Below are 18,058 nucleotides of genomic sequence, written 5' to 3' on the forward strand. Positions count from 1 at the left end.
GTTGGTGTTTCCTTCCCGTGAAGTCAGTTCAGCTGTTCAGCCGATGACGGATGCGTTTCGTTTGCTGTGTACGTGTGTTCGTCTATCCGTCTGTCCTCGAGTGAGTGTGCCTAAGTCCTTCAGTCTGGTGTGTGTGTGTGTGTGTGTGTGTGTGTGTGTGTGTGTGTGTGTGTGTGTGTGTGTGTGTGTGAGAGATGGCGAGCCTGTGTGCAAATGTGTGTGTTTGTTTCCCCTCCAGCACACTGACATCATTAAACAGCTGGCTCAGTCTTTCCAGCCACAGCAGGGGCAGATTATTCAGTCAGCTCTTAGCAGCAATACAGTGTGGATCCATTACTGATGCAGCCATTAACACAAGAGGGCACGGCATGCATTCCATCACCGATATTATTGAAACGGACAGCATTAGATTGGATCTATAAGAGATTAATTCTAAAATCATACTGGAGAGGGGAACTTTTACGCTGTTGTCAATGCTGAAACATGAGGCAACGAGCTCTGCCATAGTCTCTGTGTCACACTTCAATATGAGAAGCAGACAGAGTAGGCGAAATGCATCTGAAATCAAGTCTAAATCGAGGGAAACAGATGCCAAATAAAGACATTCAGATGGTGCTACTGTACTGGGCAGAGCTACAGCTGACTACTCTGGCTCACGCACTCAGACTAAACAGCCTGTGTTTCTCTTCCAACTCCTCCAGCACATTCACTGAGAGAAAAGGAATAAAGACAAAAGCCTATATAAGTCCAAATATAAAGTCTTCACATTCCCAGCCAAGCCAGTAGTGTAGTTGATGGGTGGTTTAGGGGTTCTTGCCACTGTAAACAGAGCGGGCTACATGTAATACTGCCTGGGCTCCTATGGGAACCTAATAAATCTCTTCACATGGCTTTGATTCATCTCTAGTTTTTTAGCCGCAAAACATCTGGCCCTGAGTAGGCTGGTGCCAGCACACCACCCCTCCCTCTTTTTTTCATTTCTCTGTGTCTTTCTCCCCGTCTCTCTCACAAATTCTCTCTCTTGTCACTTCCATGTTCTCTGACTCAGTCTTTTCTTTTCCTCAATTTGTTTTTTCCACTGTTAGCCTTTCTCACATGTTTCTCTGTCACACTTGAGTCTCTCTTGCATGCTCCTGCAATCTCCCTCCTCCCTCTCTCTCCAATACTAATATCTCTCGTTCTCACATCATGCTGCATCGTGTACTTTACCCTTCTTCGTGTGCTGTGTGACACTGAGCGATCAGAATCCTCAAATGCATGGCCGCTAATGGGAGATTACAGATACAGAGCACTAATACCTTTCTCACACACACCAACATCAAACCTGTCGAAATGTCCGTGCACACGTCTGTGTGTGTGTTTGTATATATAAGGGAATGTGATCAGAGACTTAAAGTCATGCCACACAATCTCATCATAAAAAAGAAACATACAAAAACCATCACACACACACAGAAAAAAAAAAATTATCTGCCAATGGCACCGAAGGAAGCCAGCTGCGTGACTGTACAATGACTGGGCCAAGGTCAGTGGTACACTAGCTTTATATAGCCCAACATGGGAGGCAGGAAATAGACATTTAATGTAGGACACACCCTACAGTTAGAGGCAGGTTAACTGCAGGACCAGAGCCATTAGAAGACCACCCAGGATTTGCAAATACAACCCTGCTGTTCCAAACTGCAGCTCTTTCAACCAATCCCAATGACATCTGCTATTACATGCTCCCCTGCCCCCATCCCACACACACACACACCAAGCAAAACAAATGAAGTGACACAAATGATACCTCACCAGTATCAGTAGGTTACTGATGAGAAGTGCTTGCAATTGCAAAAAGGTATCCCTGACAAGTCCACGCACACAAACACATACGTACATACGTCAGCACCTTGTGCCACCATCACTCAGCACCACCTTGCTCCCCTATCTAACCCGTAGTGTGTGAAGGGCATCGGGCTGACCTGTGTGTGTATACATATATATCTGTGTGTGTGTGTGTGTGTGTGTGTGTGTGTGTGTGTGTGTGTGTGTGTGTGTGTGTGTGTGTGTGTGTGTGTGTGTGTGTGTGTGTGTGTGGCTGGCCCCAGTGGAGTCTGATAAGGGGAGGCTATGGGAAGCAGAGACTGAAGCCTTGGATAATGGAAAAGCTTATCTGATCGATGGACCAACAAGGAACACTGAGTATGCAACATACACACACAAACACACACACACACACACACACATAACCCGTTTACCAAACTGAGGCCTTGTGGAAACACTACTGTTATTGGTAATAATTATGACCCGAGGGCATCCACCTTTCAATGACAAAGATTAAACAGAGTATCAAGACCTCCAAGTTCCTGGGCTAAAACTTTTTATTGTTCTGTCTGAGTTCTACATTCACTTAGTAAAGATTCACCCTCCTGGGTAAAATGCTTAAGGATGAGTTACTGTGGGATTTCGACAAGACCTTCTGGCTTCTGGTGCTGTCTTGTCCTTGATCAAAGCATTGAGGGGTAAGCAAACAAAGACGGGCTAAAATTACACATTCTCAGAGCAACTCATGTCGTGGCATGCAAGCGTGCAGAATAGGCGACTGATTGATGGGCTGCTCTAAGACTGGCGCGGGTGTACAGTATTATCTCAATAATCATAAGATAATGTCCTTCTCAGTTCCGCGACCACCCACTACGCGTCTCAGCGTGTTCTGGTGTGCACGCCGTCGAGGTGTGTCAACATGAGGATTGTGGAAACAGCTGACAAAGCCCCAATTATACCGCTGCTGTTTCTATTCTCTAAATAGACTGTGGATCATCAGCAGAACATGGAAGAACCACTATAAATTACAGCATTTTTACATAACCACTGGCTGTGGTTGTTGCTCTAACACAAGAATATGGAAACTAACCCAGTGTTAAACTGTAGCACTCTATGGCCAGTAGCAAAGCAGCCCTGTCACTATCTATTGAGATGATTTTCTTTCTCTGTGTGTGAGAGTGTGTGTGTATGTGTGTGTGTTAGAGAAAAGATTCTGCTGAATGTCCACCCACTCCAACCCCAAATAACGCCCCAGTCTAAACCAGCCGCTTCCACTCCTACCCACTGACTTTCACATATGGGAGCGAACTGGAAATGCATGGCTGCCAGTGAGGAGGAGCCACGATGGAAATGGGCCAAAATGACGGAGGAGGAGGATAGAGGGGGGGGGGGGGGGGGGGGGGGGGGGGACAGCAGGGGTATGATATAGCACACACAAAAGTCACCTTTGATTGGTCAAGGTACACAAAAACCTTGGGCAAACTTAAAGTAAACATGCATGTGCCACAATGAGCAAAAATGGCTCATGATTCACCAAATCAACTGAAGAAAAAAAAAAGAAAAAGCAACAACAAATATCCCCCCACAGAATCATGCAGACAAAGTCTGAGGAAATAGCACTCGGTGAGTTGTGACTGGCTAGAGCTAGGGTTTTGTGGTGCCTTTTTTTTTTTTTTTTGCAGGATGCAATTTAAACACACCCTCGGGCAACAGGACTTCATGAATAGGACAGAAAATCAAGAGCAGAGCAGAGCAAAGAAAAGAGGGAGAGGAAAGAAGGGGAAATGAGATAGTGGCAAGAAAGAGAACAGGAGATGGCGAAGTGAAGAGGGGAAAGAGAGAAGTGAGAGAGAAGAGATGATGATTGAAGACAAAAGTTAAAAAAAGAAAAAGAAAAAAAGGCACTGCGAGAGGAAGCAAGTTAGCAGTTAATGAATGTCAAACAGGCTTCATAAAATGCATTATTTGATTACTTTGCTTGGAGCATGTTATGGATATCGCTGTGTCAATAATAATTTCCAAAAATAATCCACTCACCTCTCCTTGGAAGCTCTTAAGCAAAGGTGCAACCTGTTTCCGTAAATCCTAAAAAAAAATAAAGAGGAGATTAGTGAGTATCAAAAACAGAAGAATCAACTGAATATTTTAATCCTTAAATAGCACTAAATAACACAGGGACAAGTGGCAGAGATGCACAAGTTGTATAATGACTATGTAGCAATCGAATAAGCTGCTCAAGCAGTGACCGTTCCTGCTGCTGTCAACCTCAATGAAAAACAAAAGAAAAAAAACAACAAAAAAAAAAAAACACTGCGGTGCGTGAGTGATGAACATGATGTTAGGGAGGATGCCAGGTTTGTACCCGGAGGTGTTCCGGCGGACAGCGTTTCTCACAAGAACAGGTGCAGCACCACCTGGGCCACCCAGGGGCAGCGCTAGCGCACGTGAGAGTGAATGAGCCGAGGAGAAGGCCTACCGTTAATGCAAATCATGTCCGCGCACCAAATTTTATTTTATTTTTTTACTATAATGGAAACGCTCCTTATCCTCCCAAGTCCCATTGCATGACTTTCCAGTACAAGTCAGCAGTTTCAGATTAGATACCCGGTCGAGTACGTATCAGGGGAACATGCAAATCACCGTGCTGTTAGCTGAGCCCACATCCTGACAAACTGAAATGGAGCGTATGGTAAAAAGCGCGGCAGAATAGGACATTCTGTACAGGAACACTTGATTCTCACAGTTTGTGAATGCACGCGCACTCTCAAAACTGCCTAATGAAGATGTGAAGTAGGGCAACGACAGATGTGTGCTCGGGAGACTCGGCGCCTTTTAGAAACCCTCTGCCTTTAAAAGCCTAGCTGAGGCTGCAGGGGAACGTGCATCCCAAACTGACCTGGGACCAGTGTCTGGGGCCAGGCCTAATCCCAGGTTGGTCCAGACAGGCCGCTTGTCTGGGGCTGAGGACAGGTCGTGACCTTGGTGACCCCGCTTCATTGTTACCTCATCAGGGGTCGTTGCGGCTGTTTGTCTGGGCCAATTCAATATCCCCCCGCTGAGGGGTAATGACCTGCACCCTGCCCCCCCCTCAAAAAAACCCTCCTTCCCTCTTTTTTCTCCCTCTAACACAGAGGAGATGAAGAGCATGGAGGGAAAAAAAAAAAAAAAGACCCACCCACACAAAACACCAGATAAGTGTCAGCTTCATCGTTTGCATTCTGATAATATTCTAATTTTACATTTCAGTTTCCTTTTAGTTTTTCGATGACCTGCACTACAGCATATTTGGATTCATGAAAATACAAAATATAAACAAAAGTTCACTTGTTTGGAACATCTATGCCCCCGTTTTGCTGCAAGGCAATGAAAATGCAACATTTAAGGCACTTTTCACTTCAGTATCTCACACTTTGTGTTATCATCAACTCAGCGCTGATTCACAGAACCTCTTATGAAAATACAGTAACCAAAAAAAGTAGTCCAGCAATAATTGCCGCCTTTGTTGAAATTATAATATTCAGCTTTTTTTGAAGGAGTCTGCGCGATGAGTCAACTCGAGGCAACCATAAATTTTTTTTTAAGAAAACCAAATCATATGAAGTCGCTCTAACAATCTCATTAACTTTGAGTTTTTAGGTTTTAGTAGCTGTAAGCTTTCATAAATGCTGCAGCAACCTCAATGATTACTTACAATTATTATACTTTTGCATTTTTCTTCTTTCGTTTTTGTGTTTTTGTTTTCGATTTGGTTTATTTTCAGACAGTTTCCAGATGCGGATTGATTGTTTGGGGGAGAGAAAAACGTTTCGTTCTTTTCAGTGTTACTTTTAGTCTTTAATTACTTTAATCTGGAGTGCTTTAGTCACATTTTTCAGAGGTTCAGAATAGAAATACGAACATAAACAAGATTTTCTAAAGGATGTTCATTCACACATGTAGACATCTCAAGTCTCGATAAACACATGGCAGGTAATAAAAGCAAATCAGACCAAAGTGACAAAACCTAAAACTGAAGATTTCAGTATTTTTTTTACTCTATTTTAGTTCGATTTAAGTTTAGCTTTTGTTTGTATTGAGCTTAACTAAAATGCTTCATTTACACCTACTTTTAGCTTTTAGTTAATTATAATAACCTAGTGTAGACTCAAACAAACACACGCAAATACCACACGGCACCAAGCGACTCCTTCTGCTGAACACCGGAGTTTTAAACCCCTCTGGTCCACTCTGCGGTGCTCCACCCCCTGCCCCCTCCACTTCCAAAGATTTATGACCATATAACAACAATGCACACAGACACCATGGTCAATGTGTGTGTGTGTGTGTGTGTGTGTGTGTGTGTGTAGTGAGGGGAGTGGAGGGGCCCAGGCAGCAAGAGATGGATGGCTGGTGTGTAAGCTGCCGGCAGACAGCAGACAGGCCAGCCCGAGGAATCCTCCAGGGAGTATGGAACTCCCATTCGCTGTCTGTCTGGCCTGCAGCTAAACACTAACATGTGTGTGTGTGTGTGTGTGCACGCGCACACCACACACACACACACACACACACACACACACACACACACACACACACACACAGTTGTTTTACTACCACTGCCTCTGGCTAGCAATCTTTGGGACATTTTACAACCATTCCCACCCTTGCCTTTATAACAGTGTAGTAGGGAAGTCTTGACTAACTAAAAGGAAATTAAGAAGTGGATGAATAATTTAGGTGACTTAGGAAGCGCAGCAAGATGTAGTCTCTTAAAAAAAAAAAAAAAATTCAACAGCGTGTCAGTCCTAATGAATTATAAAAACTTTGTTTTCACGCTGCATTTCTTTGCACTACTTTCAAAATGCTACAAAAGCCTGCGTGAGTGTGTGTGTGTGTGTGTGTGTGTGTGTGTGTGTGTGTGTGCGTGCGTGCATGTGTGCGTTATTATGCAGACCATGAGTGCAGTTCACACCGAGTACAGCTCAGCAGACTAGACACAGTCAACGTGGGCCGGTCTCCTGGTTGTTGAATAATGGATCAGAGACGGACTCCCGCTCAGCCTAATGCAGTCTGATCTGATGTGACTGTGATCTCCGTTGACTGGTGCGGACCACAGAGAGCTGACAGCCCGCTTTATAAGCTGGTCAACCACACACATACACATGCAGCCACGCAAGCGATGGGAAAAAAAAAAAAAAAAAAAAAAAAAAAAAACGCGGCTCCTCAAATGCACACAAGACGATCGGGGCATTTTTAATCAAGCGCGGGCCATCACACGTTATGAACCAGCCTGTTTGGTAGGCAGCCTTGATGCTTCTGTATTTCCAAACGCCCGGAGTTTTAGTGCTGATTCCTATTGAGGCTGTTACAGCCCTGTAATGAATCCTGTCGCTCGTCTGGCCTGGCTCAGATTCCTCCTCCACATACCAGGGAGATGCCAGGGGCCACACAGACGCCAGAGGAGCCTTCCTAAATCACAGCCTTGTTACACTGATGAATGTGTGTGTCCTGTTCTGTGATCTAGGCTATCTGCCTCTGTGTGTTTGTGCCTCTGCCTTCTCTGCATGTTCTCTTTGTGCATGGCTCCCGCTGCCTCTGCATGTGTGTTTCTCTCCCTTTGTGTCTGTCTTGCCTCCCTGTGTGTGTTGTTAGCTGTGCGGTTATACTTGGAAATGAGATTAGAGATGAATGTGTAGGGTGAAGTGAAATTAGCATCCTTTGTATGCAGGTACAGTTTCCTCCCGTGTATACTCCTCTACAGCGGGTGGGCTACATGCTGAAGTCAATAGTCACAATCCCCATCCTGTGGTAACTATAATAGGCCTACTGTCAACTCCGCGGAGAGTTGACAATTTTCTATCCACTGTCTACTCCGTTCATACATAATTCATGCTGCCATCAATAATTCACCATGGTGACATTACCAATAATAACACAACAATACTTTGTTTTTGCTGTGAGGTTTGAAATATGTTGCCTTGGTTACAGAGATGAAACAAATATTCCCTGGAGGAGTGATGGGAACACAGGAACAGGACAGAATTCCCTCCTGATCTCTCTCTCTCTCTCTCTCTCTCTCTCTCTCTCTCTCTCTCTCCTGCTCTCTCCTGCTCTCTCCTGCTCTGTCACTCTCTCCTTGCCTCCCTCTCTCGCACGCACACACACTCACCGACCACACTTTCTGCTCGCATAAAAAACTAGGTCAGATAATACAAACTCCTGAGGGGTTTTCTGTTTTGTCTCTTTAGGATTTCAGGGAAACTAATGGAGAGACTATTTTTGGGAGCCAAGCCCGCATCTCTGTTCCGTCTACTCCTCTCAGTAAATAATCACGGCTACATTTATGAAGAGGAGAGCAGACACCGAGAAACGCCGAGGCCAAGCGTGATTGTCAAAAGAATTGCAGGGCGCACTGTACGCGTGGCTGTGTGTTGGTGCTCGCCTGTGAATATCCGATTTTCTCACCTCTGGAGTGTTCTTCTTGAACTCGCGGCTCAGGTCGATGAGTTTCTTCCTGGACTGTTCGCTCTCGTCCTGTCTGTTGGCAAGCTGCGTGGCGGTGACGTCTAGTTCTTTCTGCAAGACAAACAGACAGGTTGTTGTTTTTGTTAGTTGCATTCAACATTTTATTACACTTATCACTACTGTAATGGTCATTATAATCGTAATCATTGTTATCAATTACGATTAAAAGATGGGAGCTGTTTTATGACTAGACTGCAAACTGTTGGACCTATTTGCTTTGCTGATATTATTCAGAATGCTGCAGTAGGCCGAAAACACGGCCACAGAGTAGAGGTTTCTAAAAACTAAACCTTTGATGTGCTTCAGCTTGTGGCCTTCATTGGGGTCTACACAAAACATATTACAGCCAGTTTTAAAAATTTGAGGCATAAAGTAAAGAACAAACAAACAAACAAACAAACAAACAAACAAACAAACACACACATATGATTGGTTGCTTTGTATTTTAAATTATTATTTTTGACCTATAATATGTCTGTGACCACTCAGGCCTATCAAATCATAAAGTTCCACTGGTTTTGCTGGAGCATTAACCTGTTCAGAAAGCAGAACCACAACACCAACGGCCCACCAAGGAAAAACCTGACGGCCTTTCACCCTGGCAGTCAATCAGTTACCGCTCTAACCACTACTAGTAAATGCCCAGGCATTTCAAACCAATTATTGACTACCAGGTGACTCCTCACCACATAACAACAAAAACACAATTATCAACAGCAGCAGTTGTCAAGGCTGAACGGAGGTCCCACCTTCGTCCACATCCATTTTGCACTGTTATTAATAGCTATTTATGGGACTTGTTCCAGCTGATGGGCCGTGTGCTGACATTAACAAGCCGTTCAGGCCTTGTAAAGATTGTATCTCCGCTCTCCGCTGAGTGTGTGAGAGTGCTGCTGGATTATGTTTCGGCTGGATTCTTGCTCTCCGTCATGCTCGCTCCCTCATTTTTCCATACTCTCTACAGATCATCTACTCACTCATTCAACCAGCAGTTCCTTCTCTTCAGTTTAAATCTCTCTTCTGCCTTTGCCCCGCCTCCCCTTCTCTCTCCCCCCCCCCATTCACCTCCTGTGAGGCCGCCCACCCTTGAGAGTGATTAAACGCTGCTGAAGGGCCGTTATGCTAACTAACGCACTAATCATTTAATACACACATTACCACAGGGGCCCTTGTGGCTCAGTCTGCTGACAAGGTCCCAAAACACACTCACGCACACATGCCCACCTCCCCACTTTGCCTATACACCCCACCCCCAAAAACACACAAGAAATTTCAACCCTCTGAAGAAACAGTGTGATCAAGAACTAATTAGGAGATTTTTTTCCCCCTCCATCAGCATTACGTTTAATTCCCTGACCAGCCGTGATCTCGTTTTAACCACAAACCATGAAAAAGTATAACAAATGGATTCGGTCGACTGTCCCCTGCAATGGATTTTATGCAGGAGAAACAGGATGTTTGGGGAGAGAGAAAAAAAAAACAAAAAACTGCTCACTTGCTTACATGCCATCTTGTTCTCACTGCCCATGGAGCAGTTGATGTAGCAGCCTGTCTGCCCATGGCCATGGAGCAGCTGCACTATCTGTTAGTGAACTCGAGCGTGCGCAGAGGCTTGTGCATCGCTTGATGAAAGGAGGAACCTGATAAATTTTAATCATGTTAAATTAATTGTCAAAAACTGAATGTTCTAGTTCATGAACAGTGGTGTAATTATTGCATTGGTAAAGATTAGCTACAGGAACAAGAATACAGGGCCCAGTATGTTCAAGATACAAGGATCAAATTGATATGACGACGATATGATGCATGAAGCCTTGTTTTTCTGATCAGCGTGGACTATAATCACTCGCTGAAATTTTATTTTAAAGCCTGATGTGAATTCAGCTGGAATTGGCAGCAACGAGGGTAAATTTCAGTGTATCCCCGAAGTGTGGTTGCTGTTAATCATCCCAGCTGTGTGATTAGGCACATGGAATACATTTGGAATACATTTGGAAAACAGAAATACTCCCTCTGCAATGATGTGATGCGAATTCTGCAAATGTGAAATAGTATGGATGGCCGATAGAGCGTAGGTAACGTCTGAATAAGCCCATTACAACTGCTTTCATTTCTCCACTCTTATTTCAACTGTGGGTTTACAGAGATCATAACTTTCACACTGCATGGCTCCTTTGTTATACACTGCTGTTCATTTGTAGCCTTTCACAGTCACTGTAAACGCAGGGCTTATAGTATTGCTTACTCAGATGAAGAAAAATCCTGCAACAACATTGTCTTTTTATTGACAGGAGCTCTCAGGATGCATTCCGATATGCACATTAGTCCACGAATTTTATGCAAAACGGTGTTGAAGGAATTCAACAAAGCAGGTAAATCAATTCATTTAAGCTGATCAATAAGATCCGTTTTTGTGCTCATAAAAGTGAAATATCCACAATCCTCCACTAGGGCTCTGCTTTAAGAGGTCATGTGCCAATCTCCAACGCCCTTGATTCTGTCCAATCCCTTTCCAATACCCTGCATATATCCCAATGTGTTACCAAATCCTCGCTCCAAAAAAAGAAAAATTCTCACTGCTAAGCTAAATAAACACATCACACATGAAAGAGGATTGATTCATGGCCAAGTGGGCAAGTAATTATGGGCATGGTCTTAGTTTGGGGGGAGAGAGGAGGGGGGGGGGGGGAGACATAAAAAAGGACCCTCACACTCAGTCAGGTTTTGACTATGCAGCAAACCCCTCTGTCCACATCAGCAGACACAGGCAGACTTTACACTCATCTTGCACAATCCCCGCTGCCTGCTCGTCACACACACACACACACACACACACACACACACACACACACACACACACACGACCATTAGAAAACCATTAACATTTCTATATTAAGCTCAATTTTACTGCACATGAAGTTGTCATGTTTAAGCACGTTAGTGAAACACTGAACAAACAGTTCTGTGTTTTCTCGGCTGGATGCTGTTTTTGTATGAAGTGGAAAATTAAAAAAAATTATACTGAACACTGGTGAGGTCTTTGATTCCCTCATCCTCCTTAAAATATATATAAAAAAATGCTTCCAATGCCCACTTCTTTCTTTCATTTTTGTTTCTAAATCAAATTCAAACTTGTTAAGTTTCTCGCATTGGATGGTGTGGACTACAGGAGTCAAACTGTCATGCCACATTTCCATAGGGCAAATATATTCATAGCTGTAAAATGCTGCCGCTCTCTTCGCCATATCTCCAGGTTTCCTGGGAAGTTAGCTTGTTGACCAAGGGTTAAAAGAGGCGGACACTTTTTCCACAATATGAATGTTAATGTATAAACTCTAACCATCCGAGCTGCCTGAATTATTTGCAGTTAGGACTGTCAGTGCTTAACCAGTCCAGCTACGTGATACTTGCTAGCATGTACTCTGGAGTTTATGTTACCGTCCTGACTAAAGATAGCAGATAGCTAGATTAATAGATGGCTAAATAGAACCACGAAGACCCTTCATTTTCATAATGAAAAGCATGGTGACATGTGTCACTATCTATCCGAGTCACCACAGCGATCACAAACAGCAACAGCGTGTGCAGACTGGCAGAAAGGAGTGGGCAGTGCCTTGGCAAGTTTCAGAGCTGAACAAAGAAGTCAGAAAGGACAAACATGGCAGAAAAAAAAATCCTAAATAAAAGAAATCTAAAAAGTCTTATCCTTGCAGTTACTTATGCTGCATATTTTTAACTAAATTTCCTGTTTTCTATTTATTATCACAAGGTTTTAAAAAATGCTTCGCTACATGTTATTTTAATGACTTTGATAAAGTTTATTAGGCTCAAAACTTTGGAGGTTGATTACTGTTTAAAAAAAAAAATGTTTTTTCAAATTTAAAAAAAGGCTTCTCTACAGGGGTTCAAGCCATCTGGCATTCAACTGGGATTTTCCTTCTATCTTGTTTGACATCAGTAACAGACATAAGACGCACACACAAACCTTACAAATTAGTCTGACAAGGAGACAAAACCCTAAAAGTGAAGATAGAAAACCGGGTAAATGAACACAATCCACATTTTGCATTACAAGACTCAAGAAGAAAATGCATTTCCTTTAGATAATGTAAATACTTCAGTGAACAGCCTGCAGACAACCATCAAGCATGAAAAACTGCTGGGTTTGGGGCCTTCAGGCTCAGCCTCTGAGGTCAACACTCTCTGGCTCTCCTTGGCTCGACTTTGAAAGATTTTACTTTTCATTTAAGAGGGAAAAAAACTACTTAATATATTCTATAACTGCTCATTACAACACCAGCGCTATTTTTGAATCTGCACTGTCTAGTTTTTAGTCGAGGAAGGAACGTGGTCTGTGCAGGGGAGCATTAAGTGGGCTGTAATGTCTGTGTGATTGCTGTAACAGCCCTGCTTGGCTTGGCTGGACTGGCCCACAGCAGCAGTCCCTGTCCTGGTTCATTTGGTCGTCTGGTCAGCTGTAAAGACGATTGGAACAGATTGCCAACACTCCCTAGAGAGACTTCAACACCGACTTGGCCAAGAAGCCTCTTGCACACTGCTCCACACGCGTGTGCTCTCACATGAATGCACAGACAGGCCGCTGCAGTAACTTGGGGAGCCCAGTCTTTCCACATTCTTTTGAACTCCCGTTTCAAAAGAGGAAGTCTGCTAACATGTTCGCCCGGCGGAATTTGGCACGGGTAGCCACGTTCGCAGCGAGGAGGAAGAGGCTGCGCTCGACATGAAATGAGCGTCTCTCCATCCTACCGCTGCGGTAATATTAGTAATCGCTGATAAGAGTCACGGGTAAACAAATCCCATTACCAATGGCCATCAGACCCAAGGTGTATGTATGTGTGTTCATCACTCCTAATGAAATTCCTTCCACTCGTCTGCAGGCAGAGAGAGGCCTTCTATCTGACTAATTCACTCTAATTACTCTAATGAGCCACAGGTGATGATACAGTGAGACTGATTAATTAAATGGGAGGCCCCAATCAGGCATGTCTTATTATGCCAATCATATTGACTACAGCCTAAATGAGATAACAGGAGACAGACGCACTTTAATTGAGGTATCAAAACTTTGTGGAATTTCTTTTGCCCTCACGCTCCGACGATGACGAGACAGATAGGCTGGTGGAATGACAACAAAGTTATTGTTATGTACACAGTGTGAAGTCGATCTGCAGCTGCCGTCTGTGCTGCCAGGAGCGTACGGTGACCAGGAGTGCACGCCGAGGAGAGAACAGCGCACAAGGATTTGCTTCAGCTCCTTCTCTGTAGAATAATTGGGACTGTAACTGCTAGAAACACTTTGTTTACACCCCGTCTGCAGTCACACATGCCAAGTAGACTGCCACTACTCCTTTAGTCCAAACACCATGTAGGTTAACTGCGCCACATTCGGTGCATGTTTTACACATTAATCTAACGGAGTACCACCCTTGAATTCGAGCCAGGCGTAGAAAGGGACAGACAAAAATACATCCGCTTCTTCTCAGTAATATTAACACCATATTAGTCAGGCTACAGAGGAGGGTACTGTTAAAAAACAAAAACATATTAGCTTTCTTGTGTTCATTACAACGTGAGAAGCCTTTTCCTGCCTCTGTGCTTGGCAACATGACACAGATGTTTAAGAGATGAAGTTTTCTGTCTTGCCAGTGCAGTCACTAATCTTTCCTTTTATCTCCGACATGTCTGAGGCTGTTATGTGGTTATGATAGTAAACAGTAAAGGCGTCTGGAAAGATGTCTTATCTGAAATCTACGAGGCCTACCTTTCAAACTCCCAGCACAGCTTTCCACCCCCTATGCGGCTGACTGTTTTGTATGCCAAACCCACTGTGTGTGGGGGTGGAGTTGCGGGGTGGCAGCTCAGTCAGGAGCGACAGCCACGCTCGCTACAACGACACGGTACATGATCACAGATCACAGGCACGCCCCCTCAAAACACAGCACAACAGCAGCACAGATAAGAGACTTACAATCCTGGCTGCCTGTCTGCCTTTCTACCTTTGACATAGCGGGGTGCACAACTTTAAATGTGCCAGCAGATACTGTGTTCACAAAACCACACAGAGTTTGAAGACGCAAGTTGTATCTACCTGAATCTCTGGTTTTTTTTGTTGATTTTTTTTTTTTTTTTTTTGGGGGGGGGGGGTGCTTTTCCTCTCACCCATTGGAGTGAAAGCCACAAAGTTTTCCTCGCTACAAGAGTTTTACTGACAACTGAGGAGCACTTTTTTTTTTTTTTTTTTTTGGTGTGTGCTTTTGTGAAATGGTGTGCACGTCTCTTGTGTTTACGTGCAGAGCGGCTGTGGGCGGGGGTCAGCCTAACACTCTCCATAGTCTAACAAGACGCTTGTGGTCCCTGAGCGTTTTGCTCCTTTTTTTGAACACAGATCCATATCTACCAACAGCACAGGAGCTGTCAAGACTCACCTCAGCGATGCTGACGCAAGCCTGGATCAAAAACAGCCTTTTTACACCGCAGCTTCGTTTGTATTGATCCATGTTTCTCTGCTGAGAGACTGGTTGTTGTTTTATCTCCCCAACATCCAAGCCTTAACTCTCCTGAAGCTTACTGAGAGCTAGTCATTATTTTGCCTGACCTATCATCTGACAAGGGGATTCAGAAGCCCGGCCTGAGCCTAAATACAAATATAATGAGACTAAGATGGTTTCTGGCATGGAAGAAGTGCAGCTCACTTGGTCTCATTTTGCAGAGTTTGAATTTAGCTGGAGGCCTGTGTCACAAAGGGTGAGTGGTGTGGAGTGTGCAATGGGAGGAGAGGGGTATGGCGATATGCTAGGGTGTAATGCATTGGTGAAAGGGCAAGATTTTTCATCCCTGCGTTTACAGGGTGGAACGGCTAGGATATTGAGATCTGAGATAGGATCAGAGGGTAGTGAGCTGTTTCAGCTACGATAAAGGCCACGCATTACAAACACAGCGCTGATAGAGAGAGAGCGAGAGAACCAGAGAGACATAGAAAGAGAGAGAGGGTGAGAGTATCGCACCTCTCATCCCTGAATTAATGCCTCCACTCTGCCAGGAAGCCATTCTGTGCCAGTGAGAGGAGATTGGGGAGGGGATGAGTGCACAGATACGGACTAAAAAATGGAAACTACGATCATGGAAAGGGGCGATAGGGATTAATCAAGTCTGGAAGAAGAGTGTGGCTCTTCAGGCCCGGTAGCACACACACACACACACGAGCCCGGGGCCCGACAATTTTAGAGTGCCGCCATTACTTTAAATGACTTCAAATGCAGGTACGAGCAACAATTGGCGGATAATCGCGTTTTTTCCTGGCTCGGACCTGGCCATTTGGGAGGGGTGAGTACACACCCAAGCACGGCCGGTGGCACAGGTTGCGCCTAAATTGTTTCATAAAGTTAAGGCAAACAGCCTGTGCTACTTGAATTAAAAACAAGTCTGTTCATTTCCCTGATATTTTTGGCAATTTGATAAATAAAAATGTATTTTAAGCTTGGAAAGATTAAACCCCCACTTAAAATATTTTTATCACAGTCCCAGTGAATTTCTTTTGGTGGAAGGCCCAAACCTCTTCAGTGGAAGCCAGAATGTTTTATATGCAAGGTTAAAAAAAAAAAAAAACCCTGATAATGACCAAAAAAAAAGAAAAAAAAAAAAAAAAGAAAATCACAGGTGCAAGATAGCAGTGTAACGGTGCAAACGTCCACACCTTTTTAGCTTTCAAAGTCTGTGAGCTCTGACAATGGAGCAGTGTTTAAAGTTCCTCTAATTCAGTTAAGATTTGATCTGTTCTCAATTCGTTAGCCTATTTGATTTGTTGTAATTCACTTTGACTTCCATATAAGGACGAGGAGCAGCTTCGCACTGTTGGCACAGTTACAAGACAGTGAAGAAGAAAAAAAGAAAAAAGAGAGAAAGAAAAAAAAAAGGTGTGCATCACTCTCATGTGCCTCTGGTACATTAAATCCCTGCTCTGCGTGATGCCCTTTTTCCACATTTTAATTTAGCCTCGTCTATCTGTTGTATCCAGTAATTTTCTAGACGCCTGATGACACATCAGCGTGAGCTGTGCCACAGCCTATAAACGCAGCATGTTGATTTCTTCGCATAAATTAAAAGCATACATCAAAATGCCTCATTAGTTTAGACATATCTGTATGTCGAGACTCTTTAATGTGTCCAGTCTGTGCTGTCACTACTTTCTAGTGTGGCCTTGCGTCCTGACTGAGTTTGACACCCATGGTCTATACAATCAACATCAACAGAACATGTCCCAGGGCTTAGTCTTACTCAGCCTTTATGAGTAAGAGTTTGCTCTGTTCTGCTTGCATGACTTTTGAGAGGAAAAGGCAGAGGAACACAGTGCGAAAGAGAGAATGAGCATAGCTAATCCTTACAGTAATGACAGAATAATTAGCTTGCGTTAGGCTAAGTAATGGGTTGTAATTATATCATTTATTCTGTGTTGAGAGAATGTGATATAAAGCCTGCACAATGAAGGAAGAGGAATTGAGCTCAGTGGGAAGTAGGATGGAGCATGTGTAAGAGCGCAGGCTCTTTCTATTGATTGATCCAAACATCAAACGAACCACTAGAGTAATGGGGGGAGTGAAGGACAGCTAAAAGCTATTTGGAGCCTTCACTGCATAAAAGACTTGACCTGTTCCACACAGCCTACATATCAAAACCATCAAACAGCAATCAATAGACCAAAGCGGTCAACTCAACAAACCGTCACCCTACTAAAACATCAAACCCCCGGCCCAAGCGTCAGATGATAGGCTACACTCAGCTTATCCATTACCATCAGATAAAGAGGAGATAAAACACAGAGCCTAATCCTTTCATGTGTCGTGACAGCCACAGCAGCCTCCGAGGCATTCCTTCAGTCTGGCTCTCAAATAGTTTTATGGCGGAAGGCAGCCATTCAGTCAGCCAGCCAGGGCTGTTCTGGTCTGTTTGTCTTATTTCACAGTTTACACGCTGTTTTATAGGTAGTTATTATGGTCGCCATGGTGATGCCATACGTTTTTATGGTCTTTTGGTCTGAGGGCAGAGAGTGTAATAAACGAAAAAACACACACACACGCGAAAACAAAGACTCACAAAACACACTCCTGCTGTGGAAAGGTCTCCCGTCCCTCCCTTCCTCCCTCCCTCACTCTTTATCAGTCGCACCAAATGCCTATCTCTCCTACTTTCTGCTTCATGTGAAACATGGATAGGCTAGCGTAGATTTGTCCTCACTCATTCCACATCTGGAGCTGATCAGAGGGCCTCCTGGAAGTTGAGGCCTCTGGGCCTATTAATAACCATACCACTGAACTCAGGGTCAGACAGCAGTCAGCGGATGAGCCTGTGTCTACTAAACACAGTCCCTTCCCCCTTCCTCAAGAGGCAACTCTCACTTTTATTTTTTCCCACCCCCGTTTTTAAAAGCTCAGCAATGTACAGCCAATTTTATGCTTTTTAACTGGGGCACACAGACTCCTCCAACTCGAGCAGGAGCTCACAAATTATACGCAAAGAGCTAAACAACACCTAACGTTTCAAACCTCTCACCTCGGTAATTTAGCTTTAAAACTAAAACAGATACGCAGCAGGAAAACCGCCTGCATAAACTGTGACACCGTTTTCTCTCCTCTTCTCTTTTTCACCCCCATTTTCACACAAGTTCAAGTTCAAGGAGGCTAGACAGATGGTGAAGTCATCATCTGTTAGCTCTAAAGGTTAGGCCAGTCAGACA

General features: G+C 44.0%; 1 protein-coding gene across 2 annotated transcripts in view; it reads right to left on the reverse strand.

The window, feature by feature from the left end:
• The window catches only part of cux1a (cut-like homeobox 1a), a 57,875-nt gene that overhangs the window by 32,082 nt on the left and 7,735 nt on the right, over positions 1 to 18,058 (reverse strand). For both annotated transcript variants that reach the window (XM_085380570.1, XM_085380569.1), the window contains exons 2-3: positions 8,248 to 8,358; positions 3,844 to 3,891 (exon numbers count right to left, since the gene is read on the reverse strand). In XM_085380570.1, the coding sequence (XP_085236696.1) occupies positions 3,844 to 3,891; positions 8,248 to 8,358 (159 nt within the window). The remainder of the gene's footprint in view (positions 1 to 3,843; positions 3,892 to 8,247; positions 8,359 to 18,058) is intronic.

This window comes from Rhamphochromis longiceps, linkage group LG14 (assembly GCF_057381845.1).
Source record: "Rhamphochromis longiceps isolate RC_006_pf linkage group LG14, R_longiceps_female_GT1.1, whole genome shotgun sequence".
NCBI lineage: Eukaryota > Metazoa > Chordata > Actinopteri > Cichliformes > Cichlidae > Rhamphochromis > Rhamphochromis longiceps.